Raw genomic sequence first — 17,909 nt, 5'->3', positions numbered from 1 at the left:
TTGTTTTGTGGGAGTAGGTGCACCTCGTATTGTTAAAAATAATTTTAAAAAAAGGAACAGTGTCTTAAAAATATAATGGCCTGGTTTGCGGTGGCTTTTCCATTTAACATACCAGCCTTTTTTGCCTTCTCTGGGCTGTTGAGAGGCCTGAAAGGGACAGCAGCACCCATCTGAGGTAAGGTGACAGCAACATTGAAAGCAAGACTAAAAATACATTTGAGGATGGAAATCCTCTCCTAAATCATCTGCAGTGGTCCAAGGTGGAGAAGCAGAGGGTGAAGAAAAGTTCAGCAGAGGGACCTGTACAAGAGGGAAGAAAAGTATGTGAAGAAACAAAGATACAGAAAGAACAAAGTGCAGCATAACTAGAGCAGAGCCCAAAAGCAGAATACAAGCAGAGGGTGAAAAGTCAGGCAGGGTTCTGAAGAGTAAGAGGAGCTTAAAACAAATGTGAAGCTAAGATACAGCACGCCTAGCCAGAAGAGAAAATAAACCTTGTTCAACTGTATTAACTCTCTATTGATCTTTAGCACTGAAAAGTCTCACAAACAATAACAGTTTTATCAGCACACTCACAGCATCATTAAAATTGTTGACACATGGGGTTCTTGCTAAAACTAGAGTATTAATAATGGCTTCTCCTCCTCTAGTGCTCAGCATAGGGCTTGACAATTAAAAGGGCTAAAACAGATTCTCTGTTCTCTAGAGGTAGTATCCCTGGAAAAACAAGGCATCCTGGTGGGACAGGCTGCTGCCACTACTTGCTTTGGAAAAAAGCAACCTTTACTTCCAAAGTACCAATAGTATGGGAATCCTCTTCACTTTAACAGCCCCTACGGTTTCCTTCTGTTCTCTAGTCAGGCAACATCAGTGATATAGGAAACAGTTTTTTCAAAAATCCTTGTTTGTCCACACAAGAAATCACCAAGCATGAGTTCTCAGTCCTTCCTTTCTAGGATGAATGTGCTTTTCCTTCTCTCCTTTGTTTTTTTCTGGGATATTTCCCAAAGCTCAGAGCAACTCAGTAGCATATGGAAATGAAATTTGATTATGTACTTCATCTTCATCCTCCTCATCTTCTTCATGGATGGAATTGGCTGAATCATCTTGCTCAGATTCTGTCCTTGTCTCAAAGAGCTGCTCTTCCAGGAAGAAGCTCCCGATGCCATATTCCTCATCATGCGCCCTTATTTCTGCAGCTGAGATGTGCGGAGATCCCAGGACAAAACCTGCAAACCTGCCAGATTTTTAAAGGGAAAAGCTGATCAACTGAGAATGAAAAAATACTGTGAATACAGGGGATACTGCCAATTAAGCTGGGATGTTGTAAAAACAAACCCACAGGCAGTGCAGAGGAGGGGAAACTGCAGCACAAAACAGGGAGTCCTGAACGACAGAGTATTGCAATGGATGGCAACAACCTGAAAATTTGCTTTCCTGCCTTGTCACCTTTTCAGTCTTTTCTATATAACCTCTGCTCTCCTGGAGGTCATCTGCAAGGTCTTGTGACTAAGCAAGAAAGATTTGTTTTCACATCTTGTCAGTACTTATGGGGCAATCCAGAGTAAGCATTTGTAGAGCTGGATAGATGGTACTTTAGCTTCTAAAAATAAGGCTGTAGCATATTTATGACAAAGGCTGTAAGACTCAGGTAAGTTGATGTTACCAATAAAAGGAATAAATGGTGAGAACTTTGCATTCCTGCATTGCTGTGCTATCACCTTGCTGCTGGTGCTGCATGCACGCTCTGGGCAAGCTGAGCCAAAGTCTTACCAAAGAATTCCTGCTTTGGGTGAACCTGGAGCTGCACAGTGGGAATTCTGTAGCTGCTCCAAGTAAATGCCAAACCAGAGGTCTGGCAGAACAAAGCATGAACGTAGCACTGTCCCTACTTTTCAATTTGCCACAAATCTTACTTTCAGCGGGCAACTACGTTGAAGAGAGAGAACAGAGCTGGAGCTTTCTGGCAAGTGTGTGGCAACAGATGGCAGTTCTGACACCTGGGTAAGTGTCGACAGCATCAGAAGAATGTAAGAGAAAGGAAATGCAGCTACATTCTGGAGTTCTGGTAAACTGATCAATAATTTACATTTTAGACTTACCGTGTCTGTAAAATGAACATTGTCACCTCGCTCTTCTTGGAAGAACTGTTAGTTTAAATGGGGAACTGCTTTGGACTGGCTGCGTTTTACGGGTTTGACTCATGTTGAAATATCTTAATGGAAGCTTGAAGGGGAACTCAACTTTAAATCAGCATTCTGTTGGTTCTCCTTTTTTTTGTGGTTTTATAGTCAACAGTTTATAAGAACCATATTAACGAAGTGACAGCTAGAAAATACACGTGTCTTGTTTGTTCTGTGTACTTAGCAGTATTTTGGTTTACAAAACTGCAGCGAATTTTCACTTTTTGTGTCTTTCAATCATGCGACCGAACGAAAGTAGCTTAGAAAATATGACAGCTGTCAGAGAGGGTGGCTGTGCGCCCATCTAAGGACGATGAAGGTTCTGAAACTAGTTTTAACTTTGTATTGATTAAATTCTAAGCTGACTGGGGCTCCTCTGAAATGGTGACACTTGGTTCTGTGGAAAGGGCCAAGTCTTTGTGGCTGGCCAGTACGTGGAACTCTGCTATCTTGAAGTTTTGGTTTTGATGGAAATGCACTGCTTTTATGATTAATTTTATATTCTGCAAGATTTTCTGGCTGCATTTACGTGACCCTTCCCAACCGGTATTTGTCCTAAGTTTATATATTAAGCTGTATCTGCAGCAGCTCTTTTATCTGTTACACTTCCCAGGGGCAGGCATTGATTTCTTTCTCTATATTCTTAGTCTTAGGTGTTGGTTGATACTTCAAGTAATGGGATTCCTTGACTGTGCAGGAATCTTCAGGCTGAGCGTGTGTCTTCAGCCTGCCCCAGTTTTACACAACACAAAAATATAATGCTCTAAAAACTGAAGAAAGGGGCATTTCACTGGTTAGATGGCCACCTGGGTCACTGTGGAGGAATTTGGAGGCATTGTAGAAAGCACCTGCAAACTCTCAGAGTAATTTATTGTCAGGGAGGAACAAATGGGGTTTAATACCCCCAGCAAGTAACATCCTTGAGAGGTGTGGCTGTGATCTTTAGCAGGATTACTCAAAAAGATGAAGCTACCCCCCACCTGACTGCATGCAAAATAAAACACACAACGGTGCCTGAAACAGCAGTGGGGTCTGTACAATGTGGTTTTTGCTTTAGAGAAACCAGGTTTTCTTACCGATGTGGGGACTGGAGTTTGTATACAGCCAACCAGGATGGAAAGTTGGGGTTCCTGCAGAATGAGCGTAGCTCCTCCAGAGCTCTGATAGTTTCTCTTTCACCTTGTTCTCGATATTCCTCTTCAGTAAGCCACTTAAACACTAACTGTTTTGATTTAAAGTGATTCTTCATTTTTCTAGAATGAAAGGAAAACTATTAGTATTTCTGAAGTCTTCTAGCACATAATTATTGTCTGTCCTTTTCCTCTAGTACCTGCTATTAGCATGCATTAATCACTTTTATCCTTGAGGACAAGCTACTTTCTTGCATTAAAATTTTAAGACATCTAATGTTTGCTAGCCTGTTTACCCTAGGTCTTAACTGAAGTTGTAGAATTCCACAGAACGGTATCTGTTAAGCTTCAAATGAGCTTTGGATTGGGTCCTTATTGTGTATGCATGGACTCAAATCTCAGAGAATTAAATAGATGGCTGCTTCCTCAGCCATTTTTAAGTGCAATATGCAAAATGTGTCTGTGCAGAGACATGGGCTGAATCAAAACCCAGTCTGCATATGTAACTTTGGAGATAATCAATGCTTTAAGTCTGTTATGAGTTGTTCATGTTGTTTACTAGATCGCTTCTCTTAAATCTTGCTTTAAATCACAAAACTGAGTAGTCTGAGGCCAAAATGTTTACAATCTGATGTTTTTTTAGCTGCTGCGTAGTGATGTATAATATAATTAGATATCAATTAGAAAGTGTGCCATGTTCTGTTCCCTTCTGTCGACTGCTTTCAATTTAAATGTTGTGATGAGTTAAGATAAGCAAGGGCTGGATGCCCATAAAACCTTCAGCTCTGTATAAAAACACCTGCACCAACCAGCAGCATTCAGCTTGCCTCCTTATTTCCCTGTGCAGCAAGAATGAACTGTACCCCTTGTTCAGGTCAGATAGTAAAGGTCTTGCTGGCTCAGTGGCATCAGTACTGATGTTAACCTCAAATAATTCAAGATTCTTAGTTGTTTTGATACATCTGCTGCTCTGAACCGTGAATCTGGCATTGTGGCCTCACGGTTTGGTGCTACTGCTTAGTGTTTTGAAACAGGAAAAAAAAAACCAAGTCCTTATCATTCTCCTAAGACAGCTTTGCAGAGCTGGATTTCAGTGCTTGTTTGTTTTACAGAAGCATCAGTTCATGAAAAACAAAAAGAGATACACATGGAAAACAAACTGCAGTGTTTCAGGGTAAAACGTGTGTTCTGACTTCTGTAGTCAAATCTTACTGATTTCAGAGTGAGCTGAACCTGCTTACATCAGGTAAGTGTAGATCCTGTATGTTGCTTTTGAAACAGCTGGTGCTTCTCAGCTGCAGGCAAAAAATCAATCTTCAACAAATGATAAATTCTACCTAAGATTAAAAAAAGCTTCAACCCAGTCCGCACTTCAACATCTAAAAAGAGCACAAGAGCAAAGCAGTATGTTCTTCAAAACTAAACAATGTGTAAAGGACTAAAAATGAAATTCTTTGTTTGTTATTCTTTCGGTGATGCCAGTTCTAGCCTTTGCCTACTCCTGGTTCTCTGTGATTCAGAAGTGCACAGCTATGGAACCGTCTGCACTAAAGATTCGTAATCTGGATGCCATCACTGAAGGTAAAAACAGATGCAAATTGGCAGGGCTTTTTAGAATCTCAAGTGTTGTATTTGTGCTAAAACATGCTTCAAATTTGAGGGTGAACAGACATGTTGTTCCCGTATTGTTAATGAAAATACTTAGCGAATGAAGGTCTACATATCAAAAGCAGTTTTCCTTCCAAACACTAAGATGTAACATGGGCTCTGGGAATACAGGCGGAATGTCCCCACAGTGACAACAGGTTGTTTCCACAAAACAAAGGTAGACACATCTAGAATAACCTTGGGAAAAGAAGATCAATGGAAACCATTATTTTTACGGACATGGGTTTTCAGTCTCTGAGCTCTACATTATCTAACCTACATGGACTGTCACTTTTAAACATCTGCTTCCTCAGTGATAGTACATTGTTTTATCCCGTAAGGTTTAGTACAATACCTGCAGATTCTCTCACTACACACGAAACCAAGGCAGTATTGGTGCTGTCTAATCAATTAACCAAACAGAAATGATTTGGTCGCCATATGCTGCAGACTAGAAGGTTCTACATTTGTACTTAAGAGCAGAGTCACATTTCTCCATTCTCCATAGATCAAAAGTCATGTTTAAAACTGCCAAATGGAAAATAATTAAATTCCCATATCTCATGAATTTATACTTTTTCTATTGCGGATTTACATTTAGTAAAAATATGAACTAGTACTAGAAATTAATAAATCATTATTGAAGCGTAAGGGTTTTTCATTATCAGCCTCTGATATTTCCTGGTGCCACAGGGACCTGGACATTCCCAAGCAGCTACAAACCTGCCTATGTGGCAAGCAGCGCCAAGGGGGTAGCAGAGCCCTTTTGAGCAGAGGCTGATGGCTATGACTGCATACGCAACCTGAGGTATGGTGACACCACAGTAAATCAAGACGAAGGCTGTTAACTGCAGCGTCCACGTGAACAAGGTTATGCTCAGTTCAGTAGTAAGCGGCCCGTGCTGATAGGAAGCGGCAAAGCTGGTCATTCCAACAGCCAGAAGATATCCTGTAGAAACAGACAAGAGCATGGAGAAAAAGAGGCAAAAACTACCCATATAAACTTTATCAGTTTGGTTCACAAAGCTTGCACCTGCTGTAAAATACAGGCTGCTGTTTCTTGTGTTTTCATACAGCTACCTGCATTATGTTGTAAGTGCTTGATATTTCAAAACGTGCAAAGAGTTCAGGAGGTGACCTGTGAACAGGCTTCAGCTAACGCTACGAGCTAAACATGAATCTCACCATGCACGACTGTCAGGGCAGGTGCCACATCCAGAGATGCGTCAGCCCCTGCAGCCACATCCCGGTGACAATTTATGCATCCAGTTCCCCCATCCAGCAAAATACAAACCAGCATAGCTGCCCCTTTGCTGTTACAGGGAAAGTGCATAATGGCAAATCAATGAATGGATAACAGAGGCAAAATCTGCTCTTAAAGATGCTACTGACCCACTATATCAAACTCCTTATTTAATGATACAAGTAAATGCTCCTTTGAGTGGATTAGGAACCCTTGGAATATTCCACCACCTATGGCTTAGGAGAAAAAAATATTCTATAAATGAGTCACTTTTTTTTTTTTTTTTTTATGGGCAGGTATTCATCTAACCACCAAATTAAAACAGAATCCACAGCATGTTTTTTGATAATTTTCTTACCCAGCAAGTAGTTTCTGTGCTCAGACCACAACCACTGCATATTCTCTTTGAAACAGTAAATAAAATAGAGAGAGGACATCCAGCAGCCACCCATTAAGATCCAGAAGGTACTATGCTGGAAAGAAAAGAAAAACAATACTAAAAAATCTTCAAACTATTTCAAGTCAGAACCAGGACCATTGTGTGCACGGGACCTCCCAGGCAAAGCCAGATGTGATATCTGGGAGACCTACAGGGCTTACAGTCTGTGTTAGACTTCCACTGTACAGGGCTCTGCATGCTTCAAGTAAACAGTATCAATTCTAACTGGAGCAACTGCCTCTCTGTGTATCATGTCCTAATGTCATGGGACAGGCCTATTGCGGTGTATTCCCAATTAATGTATCCAGCAATACTGTGGGAATGCACAGAATTTGTAAAAGTGAAGGAAAAATTCACATCTGCCTTGCAATTAATTGTATCTGGTGAATGGAAGAGAATCTGTCCCACTTACTGCTAAACCAACATTTTTACTTAGATTGATTCATACATGCAAAAGTAAGGTTCGCTCCAGTCCAACAAAAATAACTTCTGCTTTAGAATAAACTCTTCTTATATATCAACAATCTCCTGTTTAGTTTAAACTCAGGAGCGAGCAAACTAGAACTTGATTCTGACCTAACGATACTTATTTGACACAAGCAATCCTGCAGTCACTTCAGCACAGTTACCTGGCCACAAAAACAGAGCAAGGTCAGAATCTGGCTCTGTACTCTTCATTTTCTATATTATGATGTTGATTATTATTTTGTTTTATAAATGTAGATTTACCCTTGGAATAAACCTTTTAAGGGTCAACAGAACAAAGACTAGCAGAGCAAGAACACCCAGTATTACTCCAGAAAGGTAAAAGAACGTGGTGCTCCTGTAAGAGAACAAGAGAGAATATGGTGAGAAGTATCATTTGTACTTGGTTAAGATGCCAACATTTGTAAAAACAGCAGTGATCTTCAAGAAGAACTTGATAGAGCTATAAGGTAGAGTTGTAGTGACATGGTTAACAGACCCAGTTTAGATATTAAATCGGTGTAAGGAAAATTCCCAACAGATACTTAAGCTCACTGAAGTTGTAAAAGGCTAAGAGATGGTGTTGGATTTTTTTTAAAGCTCGCACTATTTTCTATTTCATTTACTTTCTAGTTTCTAGTAATTTCATTTTCTTCTATGTATTGATATGGTTCTGTACTGCAAGAAAAATGTTACTTTTTAAATGGAAAATGTAAAAAAACCTCCACAAACCAGTAAGTTTTTTTCCTAAGCTTTATGCATTTGTAATTCCTGACTCTAATTCAGAGTTAACTCTATAAAACCTGTTGCTGCTCTGCTTGTTTTAGAGGTGCCTCCTGACAATTAATTTATGACTCATTTTGCTTTGAAGTCATGGGCCACATATTTTGCTATAACAACTGAGTAACCTCCATTTATTTAGCATTCGGCCAACCTCCCTGGTCTACAAAAGGGAGAGAGAATTTGTCTGCCTTGCTCACTGAGGCTTATCTTGGTGTCAACCCTGCAGGACACTTGGATACAAGAACCCTGACACAGCTCAGTGATTAATAGACTACAGCACTCCAAGACAGGTTACAATCTGTCCAAACACAAATGGCGTAAGTTTTAAATATGCATTCAGTTTCCTTATTTCACTTTCCCAAAGACCTGCCTCTTCAGCTAAGAAAACAGACCAAAGATACACAGACTTTGGGAAAGAAGGCGAAAACCCAGCAGCTAGTACTCACCTGCTAAGGCTGTTTGCAAAATGGTACAGAAAAATTCCAGCTACAAACAAAAACAAGAGCTTTCCATCTAGCACTAAAAAAGGGGGGAAAAAATAGAAATGGACTTTAGACTAATTCAATCTGAAATGCTGATTATATAAAATTATCAATAGAAAAGTCTGAAGCTTCTTACAGATGAGATGGTACGTTCAGTAACACTGGCAATACCAATCTATCTGTAATCTATATGGAAAGCTTTTTTACTTACTTTCTCGTTTGACACTCACAGTATATGGCTCAGTTTCAAGGGGCTGTATTTTGAAACAAATATCCTCTCCATATTGTTTTATCCTTATGAAAGTTTCTGTAGATGTTTCTGGTTTCCAGAAGGTCTGGACAGCACATGCAGCAAACTCAAAAACAGTTTCTGCATTACGACAGTTGCTTTTTTCTGAAATAGGCTCAAACCTGAACATTTCTCTGCTGTTAACTTTTACCTAAAAACAGACAACAGAATACAGAGAGAAGCAGCTTAGAATCATTGGGGGTTTTTGTTTTTCTGAACGCCATACTTGAGATAATGAAAATCAGTATAGGGAGCTCAAGAATAAAATGCTAGTGCAATTCTCAGTAGTTTAATATTGGCTAGTAATATTATGCAAAGATTGTTTAGGCCTTACAAGGTGATTCAGAGAACACAACATCAGCAAAGTTCTATGAAGGAGCCTCAATCCATCCCAAAGCTCAATGGGTTTGGTTTTACCATGACACTTGCTCACACACAGATTTCTAACAAAACCAGTAATATCTGACTGACCACAGTTTCTTTTGTGGATGTTCATATGCTTCTCCATTCTCCCCTGAACCATAAGAAATTGGACTTGCTTTTCTTGTAATTAATAATGCAATCTTCATGTTAGGGACAGAAATGAGGAAAATGAAAGATACCACAACCAGACATTTCAATATAAGCATGTTCCTGTTGGATGTTTTGGCATTTCTTGCTAGTTCTGAGCACCCTCTCCCACCAAAATGGTAAAAAGATCTTGTCCATTGTCTGAGATGGAATGGTTTTCCTGGAGACTGTGATTCATTGTGAGCTCTCCATCAGGGCCTATTAGACAACAAAGACCTGTCTGCAAAAAAGTGATGCAACAGGTAATAAAACAGGCTTCTATGGGGAGAAAGACAACACATCAGCAAGCAATTTGTTGTGGGGAAAAAAAAATCTTAACTTCCTGCTTTTAAACATCTATTCCAGGAAAGCTTGTGTGACTGCTGGAGGGTTTTGCTACCTGAAGTCTGCTACCATTCATAAAAACATCTGCAGAACATTCCTGAGGAAAGTCCTGGGAACAAAGAAAGAGATGTTCCACTTCCTTATAGATGTGTGAGAGAGAGAGGAAAATTTTGTGGGAGGAAAATTTTTGCTCCAAGAGCAAATTCTTCCAACAGAGGTGAAGTGAAACTGTTTCCCTCCCTTGTCTTCCCAGGAAAAAAAAAGGAACCACACAGATCATCAGTTTGTTCCTTCAGCTGTTATTGCTTCCACTAAGAGATTTTTATATTGCTTCGAGCTAATCTCTAAACATGTTTCTTGTAAGATGACCCTCTTATTCAGAAAAACAGAAATGCAGGGCTGCTGCTGTTTTTTCATTAGTCACAATCTAATACACCCTTGGTTCCTATACTGTAGCCCAGTACACTGCAGCAAGTGAGTCACTGAACTGCGTTGTGTCCTCAAATTTAAAAGTTTTACACAGGTGAGGATGATAAACAAAACCAGTTGTTACAGAGGTTAACAGTGGTCCATCAGCAGAGGAGGTGTGCAACAAAATAATACATAACACTAACGTTTATGTAGCCTCTTACCTGCACAGTTGACCAGATGTACTGTAAGTGAATGGTTCTGTTTTGCACATAGCAATAACAGTTTTCGTCGTGTTTCTGTATTACATCCATTTCCTGCAGAAAGCTACAGTTTCTACCTGGGAGGGGGGCAGAAAAGTTAATGTTAAGGATGTATCAAATATAAATGTATACTTTTTCCCCATTTCATTGTTCTGTATGCTGAGGGAATCACATGCAATTTGCAGATAATCAAACATAAAAACTACGCTGCAGGGCATCACATTCAACATGATTTAGATGAAAATTCAAATTAGACTTCAAGTCAGAGTAAATCGCAACACCTTTGAAAAAAAAATATTAATCTAGGGTGATATTTCTAAAAAATGTAATCCATAAAACCTTGGCTTCGGTATCAGTGTTTTGATGGCACTGGAATAGGCCCCCTGGGCCAAATCCACTGCCGGCACGAGTGGGAGTAACTCTGCCGGAGTGGATGCTTATAGCAGTGGGGAATGCAACTGTGGGAGTCTGAGCAGGTAAACAGGCTTACGTACAAAAATAGTCACTCAGCACATGACATGGCTGCTGATCGCAGAAATCATACCCCTCTGATGTTAAATAGCACAACTCTTTAAAACAAAATTTCCTGAGACGGTCCAGCTGCGACATGTCATCGCACAACTGCACTGACAGCTTTGCCATTAAGTCATTTATCTGATTAGGGGTGCTAACTGGTCTAACTCCCCTGAAATGCTAGTGACCCCCTATGATCTTCAGAATTAGACTGCACTTCTGAGCAGAAATGCACCTAAAAGATTTATGAAGCAAACTCCGAAGAATAACAAACATTCCAATCTATATACACGTGTAAAATATACCCTGCAGTGCATTTCCACAGTGTTCCAGGAACATAATTAAAGAGAAGAATAAAGGAAATAATTGCAGATCTGAACAGAGGGGATCATCTGGCTCACTGAATAGAAAATGTAGGTCTAAGCCAAGCTCAGTAATAACTGCTAAAAACACTGTCATACACTCAGGACAGCAAAATGAGTATGTGCAAAACAGACTAAATCCAGACAGGAGATGCTGTTTGCAGGTAAAAACCTGCTCTGTCTCTATAAGGAAGCTGAGCTTAGGCTAAATTATTTTTTAACCGATTTAATTAAGCCAATGAAAAATATGCATGTATGTTATTATTTATTAAGTCATTCCAGAATTAAGGTGTCAACAGATGATCTTGCTAAAGTAAATTGGATTAAATTTAAAATTTTGGAATTTTACTGTGAAAAATTAACCGTCTTATTAATTTTCATCCACAGCACGGAGGGAGCACAACCTTGCAGATGAGGACTGGCTGTGCTGCTTAACCAAAACAAAACAAAAAGCCATCGGATGAAGTCACAACAGGATTCGTTTGTCTCTGAGAAGTGCTGCTGACTGACACAGAGAGCAGGTGAGGTTGGGCACTACCCAGGGCTCTAAACCAAGATGATCTGGTGATGGGAACGGCAATGCCCCAGCAGGACCAAAACGTGGCCCTGAGTGCCCTCACCTTCCTGCTGGTGCATTGGGATTTTAAGGCATTTTCTTTAGAAACATTATTTGCTTCAAGCATGACATCGGCTCCATAAAGTGCAACAATCACGTTCCAAAAGGAAAAGATGCTTTTGAGCAGGTTAACTGTGAGGTGCAGGCAGATTTTAATGACCCTGAGGGCAAGTCCTAGGCTCTGAGGTAGCGAGCAGCGGGAGAACCAGCAGCTGCTGCGGGCTGCGGAGGGTGCCCGGGACGCGGGAACGCCAGGACACGGGGGAAGCGCTTTCCTGGGTTACGTATTACTGCAAATAAGAATAACCTTTAGGGAAGTACGCAGACGGCTCTGGTGGAAACCGAACTGCGATGGGACAAGCAGGAAAAAACAGCAAAGCGCCTCGGGGACGCGTCTGGCTCCTGAAACGCGCCGGCGCCGGGCCGAGGAGGCCGCGGCCGCTCCGCAGGGCAGCGCCATGTTGGGCGGGGGCGGAGGCGGCAGCCGGTGCAGTCGATGGAGGGACACGGCGCGGAGCAGAGCGCGTCCCGCTCCCTGGCCTCAGGGGGACGGGGGTGAGGACCCCCCCAGGCCTGCGACCGCCCGGGCAGAGGAAAGCGACCCCCTACCCCGGCCAAGCCCACCGCTGCTCTCCCGGCCCCGCACAGCCCCTCAGGGCCGGAGGGGAAGCCAGTACCTGCTGCCGGCGGCTCCCCGCTGCCCCCGGCCGCCCCGCACAGCGCCAGCAGGAGCAGCCCCAGCCGGGCCCGGGGCGGCCGCGCCGGCCTCATGGAGGGGCCGCCAGCTCCGGCCTCGCCCCTACCGGTAGCGGCGAGGGCGGGCCCCGGCGCGGGGAGGGGGCGGTGCGGCCCCGGCGCCTGGCTGCCCCCGCTGGGCATCGGGCCGGGCCGCCCCGGGCGGGTCTCGCCCCGCCTTACCCGGAGCCTCGGCCGCGGGCAGCGCTGCCGTGTGTCACAGCCTGCGCTTGGCCTCTCTCTCGTGTTTAGGGCTTCTGCGAGGCTAAGAGTGTGCGCTTGGAAAGCGAAATAAAATATGAATGTAACAGCTCAGCAAAAGCGTTACTTGGGGCTGTGGAGCTGTCTCTGCCTGGCTGACCAAAACCACCGACCGCCCGTGTCAGCCAAGGTATAAGCTGGTCCAAAAAACACTCATGGGAGCAGTTTGTGACACTTCCCAAACCTCAGGCAAGGCTCCACCCCAACGGGTCAGAAGAGGGTTCATATTCATCTCCTTAGGCACCCTGTTCCCAAGCCCCTCTGCCCACGGCCTGAGGGAAAGGCCCAGCAGCTCCCAGCGGCATTTGGCTTGGCCACCGACTGACACACATTCTGCAGACCTGCACACCCAGATGAGCTCCGCGGATGACGTGTTACTGCATGATGGAGGTGAACGTCCCCAGCTTGTCTGTGTTTCTCAGGCAGCCTCAGCAGAGCCTGGAGCAGGACGCCCCGTTCTCCGTCAGCGCTGCGAAGACACGAGCTGGGTCAGCTCAGCGCGGTCTCCGCTTGCTCATCGCCATCCTTTTAGATCACTGGTGAGTCACAGGCAGGGGTGGAAAGGGCTGGAGCTTTTTTCCCATTCTATGAAAATCAACAGACATGATTTTGCCAAGGAGCTCTGGCATCACCAGCCTCTATTTTTACACCAAGCATTACATTTGGCCTTACCTTGCTACAATGCATTCCCTTCCCTGTTCTGAAAACTATGCTGTTTCGCTGCATGAAGGTTGATTTTGGGCTTATTTTGGATTGTATAGGGCTGGATCCAGTTCCCGGGGATCACAGGATAAGCTTTTTTAAAGGGGCTGCCCACTGCCTCACACTTATATCTGCAGGGAGTGGGCCGTGTGGGGCTGCAGCTCCTCCTCCTCTTCTCCTTCTCTTCTTTCTTCCTCTTCTTTCTTCCTCTTCCTCCTCTTTTCTTTCTCTCTCCTCTTCTCCTCCTCACTCCTACACCCGCTCAGTGCTGGCTGGGCTCGCTGACTTGAACTGTGGATTATTCCTCTTGAGTCCTGAGGAAGTGGAGAACAAGAGCAAAAACAGTTGGGATTTGATGGCATGTGTAACACCTCACAAACTTCAGTCTCCAGAGGAAGCAGTGATTGATTTAGATCTTTGTCTTTATGTAATTTGGGTGTTGTCTTTGTATAACTTTTTGGGCTCTTCCTCTAACAAATGTGGTGAAGAAATAAATGCTGGATTTTGTGTTTACTGGCTTACCTATTAAACCCTTAGAAATACGTTACTGCTCAGTTGTGTGTCTAAACAGCAATCATAGCCAAGTTATTAGCAGAATCCCTTTCACATTTTCAATTTACAATATTTTTTTCTGTTACATTAACCTTCTTGACAATATTTTTCCTGGGAAAGCACACACTCCCATGTTCAGTTCTCACTTGTATTTTCCTTCCTAGAGCTCTTTGCACTTCACTGCTAATTAACTTTCAATAACTGTCATAGGGTTACAGTCAGTCAGCATGAATCAGAGCGAAAATGTAGCTTTAGGGGACCACACTCTGTCAAAAACGATTAGAAACCTTTGCTTCATTTCCAAGGAGAACGTACTCGCTCAAGCAGGATACAGCAGCTATTACGCAGCGTTCTACCACAGTAAGAAATCCTTAATAACAGAGACTCGGTGCTTTTGCTACAGCCCTCCTTCCAGGGCGGCTCTGAGTAATTATGCGGCGTTTTCTTCCTGTTTGCTTGTTTGACTTCCTGAATGGTGCTGTTGCTTAGGCCAAAGCTTGGGTTCTGAGCTTAAAGGTGGTATTTTTAACTGTTTGCTCACAAATATGATGCCAAATGAGGAGGTTGTTCACAGATGCAGCTCAGCTCACAGAAGCTCCGCCCTTCCCAGGTCTGAGGAGCTGGGGAATTGTTGAACAAGACCAGCTTTTGGCTAGGAGAGCTCGGGGAAGAGCTGGCTGTGGCAGGCAGCGATGCTGGCGGTACTGGGAACGGGTCACATTCCTGGGGTGCAGTGTGTGGGGCTCTCAAGCTCTGTGCTCTCCGCAAATTCCCACTTAAGGCGTTGGGAAGGCAGCAGGTGAGCAGCACAGAGCTGCTTCCCCAGCGTGTGCGTTCCCCTTGGGCTGGAGGACCTCTGGGTTATGCCACCCAATATGCACACACTGTTTATTATCATTGGCAATACCCTTATCTAGCTGCTTAAAGGCTGACTGTGATGTCAGGTGTCATACCAAACACGCTGCCGAGTCCTTTTTCTTCCACAAAGAGAGCAGTTGCTCACTGCTGATGATTTATTTGGCCTGTGCAACCACAGGAATAGGCTCCAGTTGTACAAGGTGCTGGTGGGGAAGGTCCTCTGCTCCTCCACATCTCACCTGCCATGGGCCCTGGTGCTGCTGGAGACAGCTTTGAATTCCCATGTGTACCATTAAAATCTCAGCGTGTGCTCTGGATGACTAAGGATGCTTCCTCTGATTTATTGAATTTTATTTTTTTTCCCCCTTTGCTCTCCCTTCTTCCTCCTTACGTCAGCAACGGGTGTAATTTGTTTGCAGAGTTACAGGGGTTTTTATCTTTCTTTGACCAGCCCCAAGTGGACGGGGGTTTGTTGAAGCAATGGCGTTCTTGCTTTCTTAGAGCTGGTGTGTGGGTGTTGGATTGTGTCATTCGTGGGAGGTAAACGTCAAAGGAAGTGGGATCGACTGCTGGAGGAGGTTTGTAAGCCAGGTACTTAATATTTGGTTCCCTGGAAAAGCAAGAAAAAAAATAGCAAAACAGGCAGGCTTTGTGTGTTTAGTTTTCCCATGTAATCAGAATAACACAATACCTGTGCGTGCTTAAGCACAGGTGGTGGGGGTTTTGTTGTTGTTGTTTTCCTTTTTTTTTCTTTGGTTTATTCAGGATGGGGAGCTACTGTATTTCCCTTTAAATAGTTTCAGGTGTTTTGGTGGATTCTGTTGAATGTTTATTCCAGTAATACAAATAATTCGTGTTCTGCAAGTGCCCTCGTGAATAATGCAATTTATTATCAGGTACATTATGTTGTCTTTTTATTTGATGTAAAATGGTCTCTTAGAGTTAAAATTAGACAGAAGAGCCATTTGAGACTATTTTGTTCATCTTCAGCTGGTTTTTCAGGAGTGCATTAGCCTGAAGTATTTCAACGGGCAAAATCCTGAGTTATTTCTGGGGGAGAAAAATGATCTACAAAAGAAAAGTATAGCTACTTATTTTTACAGTACTTTTATTGTAATTGCTATTTTATTTGACATGTATAGATACCGCTCTACTATACTTCTTTCTCCTAAACTAGTCTAGGTACTCTTCTGCAATCCTTGTTCGGGCTAAGCTTAAAAATGAACAAGGGAAATGATTTTTGAAAGGTTACCTGTGTCCTGTCTTATTGATTAGGCAAAAGGGACCATATTTTTCCATTATGCTGTTTTTTCTTCAACCTTTGCCTATTTAATCTAAGTGCAAGACGCCTATTGTAGCTCTCCATGCTTTTGAAAATCAATGTGCTCTGAGACAGTTTTTCCCATTGTAGTACTGGTGGGGTCAGGCATGTCTGAGATGGGCTCCATGGGAATGTTTTTAGAGAAACCCCTTGGGTAAAGCAGCTTTTCCTTCTTGTAGGGCTTCTGATTTATGCAGCTTTTTTGGCATTTTAACCCTATTTTCATTTTCTCATTGGTAGCAAAGGGACCTGTGGGTCGGGAGGAAGGAAAGCTCAGTCAGCCGACGGGAAAATATTCACAGGAGCACTTGTCTGCAATTTTGGGAGACACAAACCCTCCCTCTGACTTCAGCAAAGTATTTTGGTGTAAATTCATTGAGCTCATCACTATTATTCCTGATAAGCAGCAAGTAAGTAAGCACAACAGTAAGTGAAGGAGCAGTGGGCCTTAAATATTTGGTTTATTTTTAGCATGTTAGTTGTAGCTATTTTTATCACAAGAAAGCAGTGATACAAATCTGACTGGATTCCTCCTTCACTTTGAATCTGCAGGAGAGAGGCAGTATTTTCTTTGACTGTGAGCTCTTATTATGTTAAATTTACTCTGATTAATGTTATAGAGTTCATTTTTCAAGGGCCTCACCTCTCACTTTAGAGCATAAGGGATCTCGTTAAAGGAGCATTGATGCATCTTGTGAGATTGCCTTGGGGTGCTGTGCAGGATCTAATACCTTACATGGATTTATCCATGGGGAAAGGTCCCAAAATTGTGAGGACGCTCCACGGCAGAGCAAACAATTTGAAAGGAGCCGGTACTCTCTAATCACATCTAGTATGGCAAAAAGAAAATGCACATTTATGGTTGGTTATTTGCCTACTACTAACATCCTAGAATAAAATATATCTTCCTGTGAGAGGTTTTGCTGGATGTAGGAGCGGTGGATGGTGCATGGAGATGCTGGAAAACAACGTGAGGTTGTACGTGCTAGCTCAGAAACTGTCACTTTTGGCTCTTAGGCTCTTTGTATGTGGCTCAGCTTAGTGGTTACTGACATCTATTGCTTTCTTTTGGTTACAGATGGTCTGTGGTGAATAGGTTGGTGATCCCACCCTGGTGTTTCATTGGCAAATGACCACATCACAAAAGTTGAGACCTTCTGCTAATGTTGGTTGTCACCTTGCAGGAAAAGTTGTCCTGCTGCATCTGTCCTGCTGACAAAAAGAGGACTTGCCTGCTGCTGCGGACTTTAAAACACCGTTTCAAATCACTGTGTTTGATTTAAAAACAAATGCTGAGAGCCAGGGAAGGAAAGAGAACTAGTGCATGGAGTCAACTTCTGTGTCTGCTATGAGAAGCCACGGGAGGTGGCACAGTTTTGTAAAGAGGCCATGGGAACCAAGTCTTGTTTATGGCTGAGTATGTGTCTGTCTCGTGCCTTCAGATTCACCTTCATATTAACTGTTGTTGCTTGTTACTACATCTATGCAGTAGCCTCTAGTAATTGTTCTGGGATTTGACAAAAAACTCTTGGAAAAATGAATTGTTAGTAGTGTTAAACAAACGGGAAAAGAATTTCCAACAGTTCTTGAAATGCAGTTTTAGCCCTGATGTGCTCAACTATCTTCATGATTAATCTCTGTATTGTCAGAGGAGCCTGTCAAGCTCTTTTAGACCAGGGGATGCTGTTTTGTATTACGAAGATTCTGATAATATCTTCCAATGACTTTTGCATGAACGCAGTTGCTGGTGTGCCATTGCAGTG

The 17,909-nt window shown here is 42.9% G+C and overlaps 2 protein-coding genes across 2 annotated transcripts in view; one reads left to right on the top strand and one right to left on the bottom strand.

The window, feature by feature from the left end:
- The window catches only part of MFSD6 (major facilitator superfamily domain containing 6), a 29,424-nt gene extending 27,062 nt beyond the window's left edge, over window positions 1–2,362 (top strand). Inside the window, exon 7 of the mRNA XM_082056050.1 lies at window positions 1,923–2,362. Within this exon, the coding sequence (XP_081912176.1) occupies window positions 1,923–1,997 (75 nt within the window). The 3' untranslated portion in view covers window positions 1,998–2,362. The remainder of the gene's footprint in view (window positions 1–1,922) is intronic.
- On the bottom strand, window positions 484–12,614 carry NEMP2 (nuclear envelope integral membrane protein 2). Its single transcript, XM_082056051.1, has 9 exons — window positions 12,395–12,614; window positions 10,188–10,303; window positions 8,584–8,812; window positions 8,337–8,409; window positions 7,372–7,465; window positions 6,562–6,676; window positions 5,684–5,909; window positions 3,260–3,436; window positions 484–1,237 (listed from the first exon to the last, which is right to left on the bottom strand). Exons 1-9 carry the CDS (start codon window positions 12,594–12,596, stop codon window positions 1,012–1,014), a joined length of 1,458 nt encoding a protein of 485 aa, XP_081912177.1. The 5' UTR covers window positions 12,597–12,614; the 3' UTR covers window positions 484–1,011.
- Between the last annotated feature and the right edge of the window lie 5,295 nt (window positions 12,615–17,909).

This window comes from Streptopelia decaocto (genome assembly GCF_964273445.1).
Source record: "Streptopelia decaocto genome assembly, chromosome: 6".
NCBI lineage: Eukaryota > Metazoa > Chordata > Aves > Columbiformes > Columbidae > Streptopelia > Streptopelia decaocto.
The sequence above is the reverse complement of the archived record's forward strand: the minus strand, read 5'-3'. Positions and strand labels throughout refer to the sequence as shown.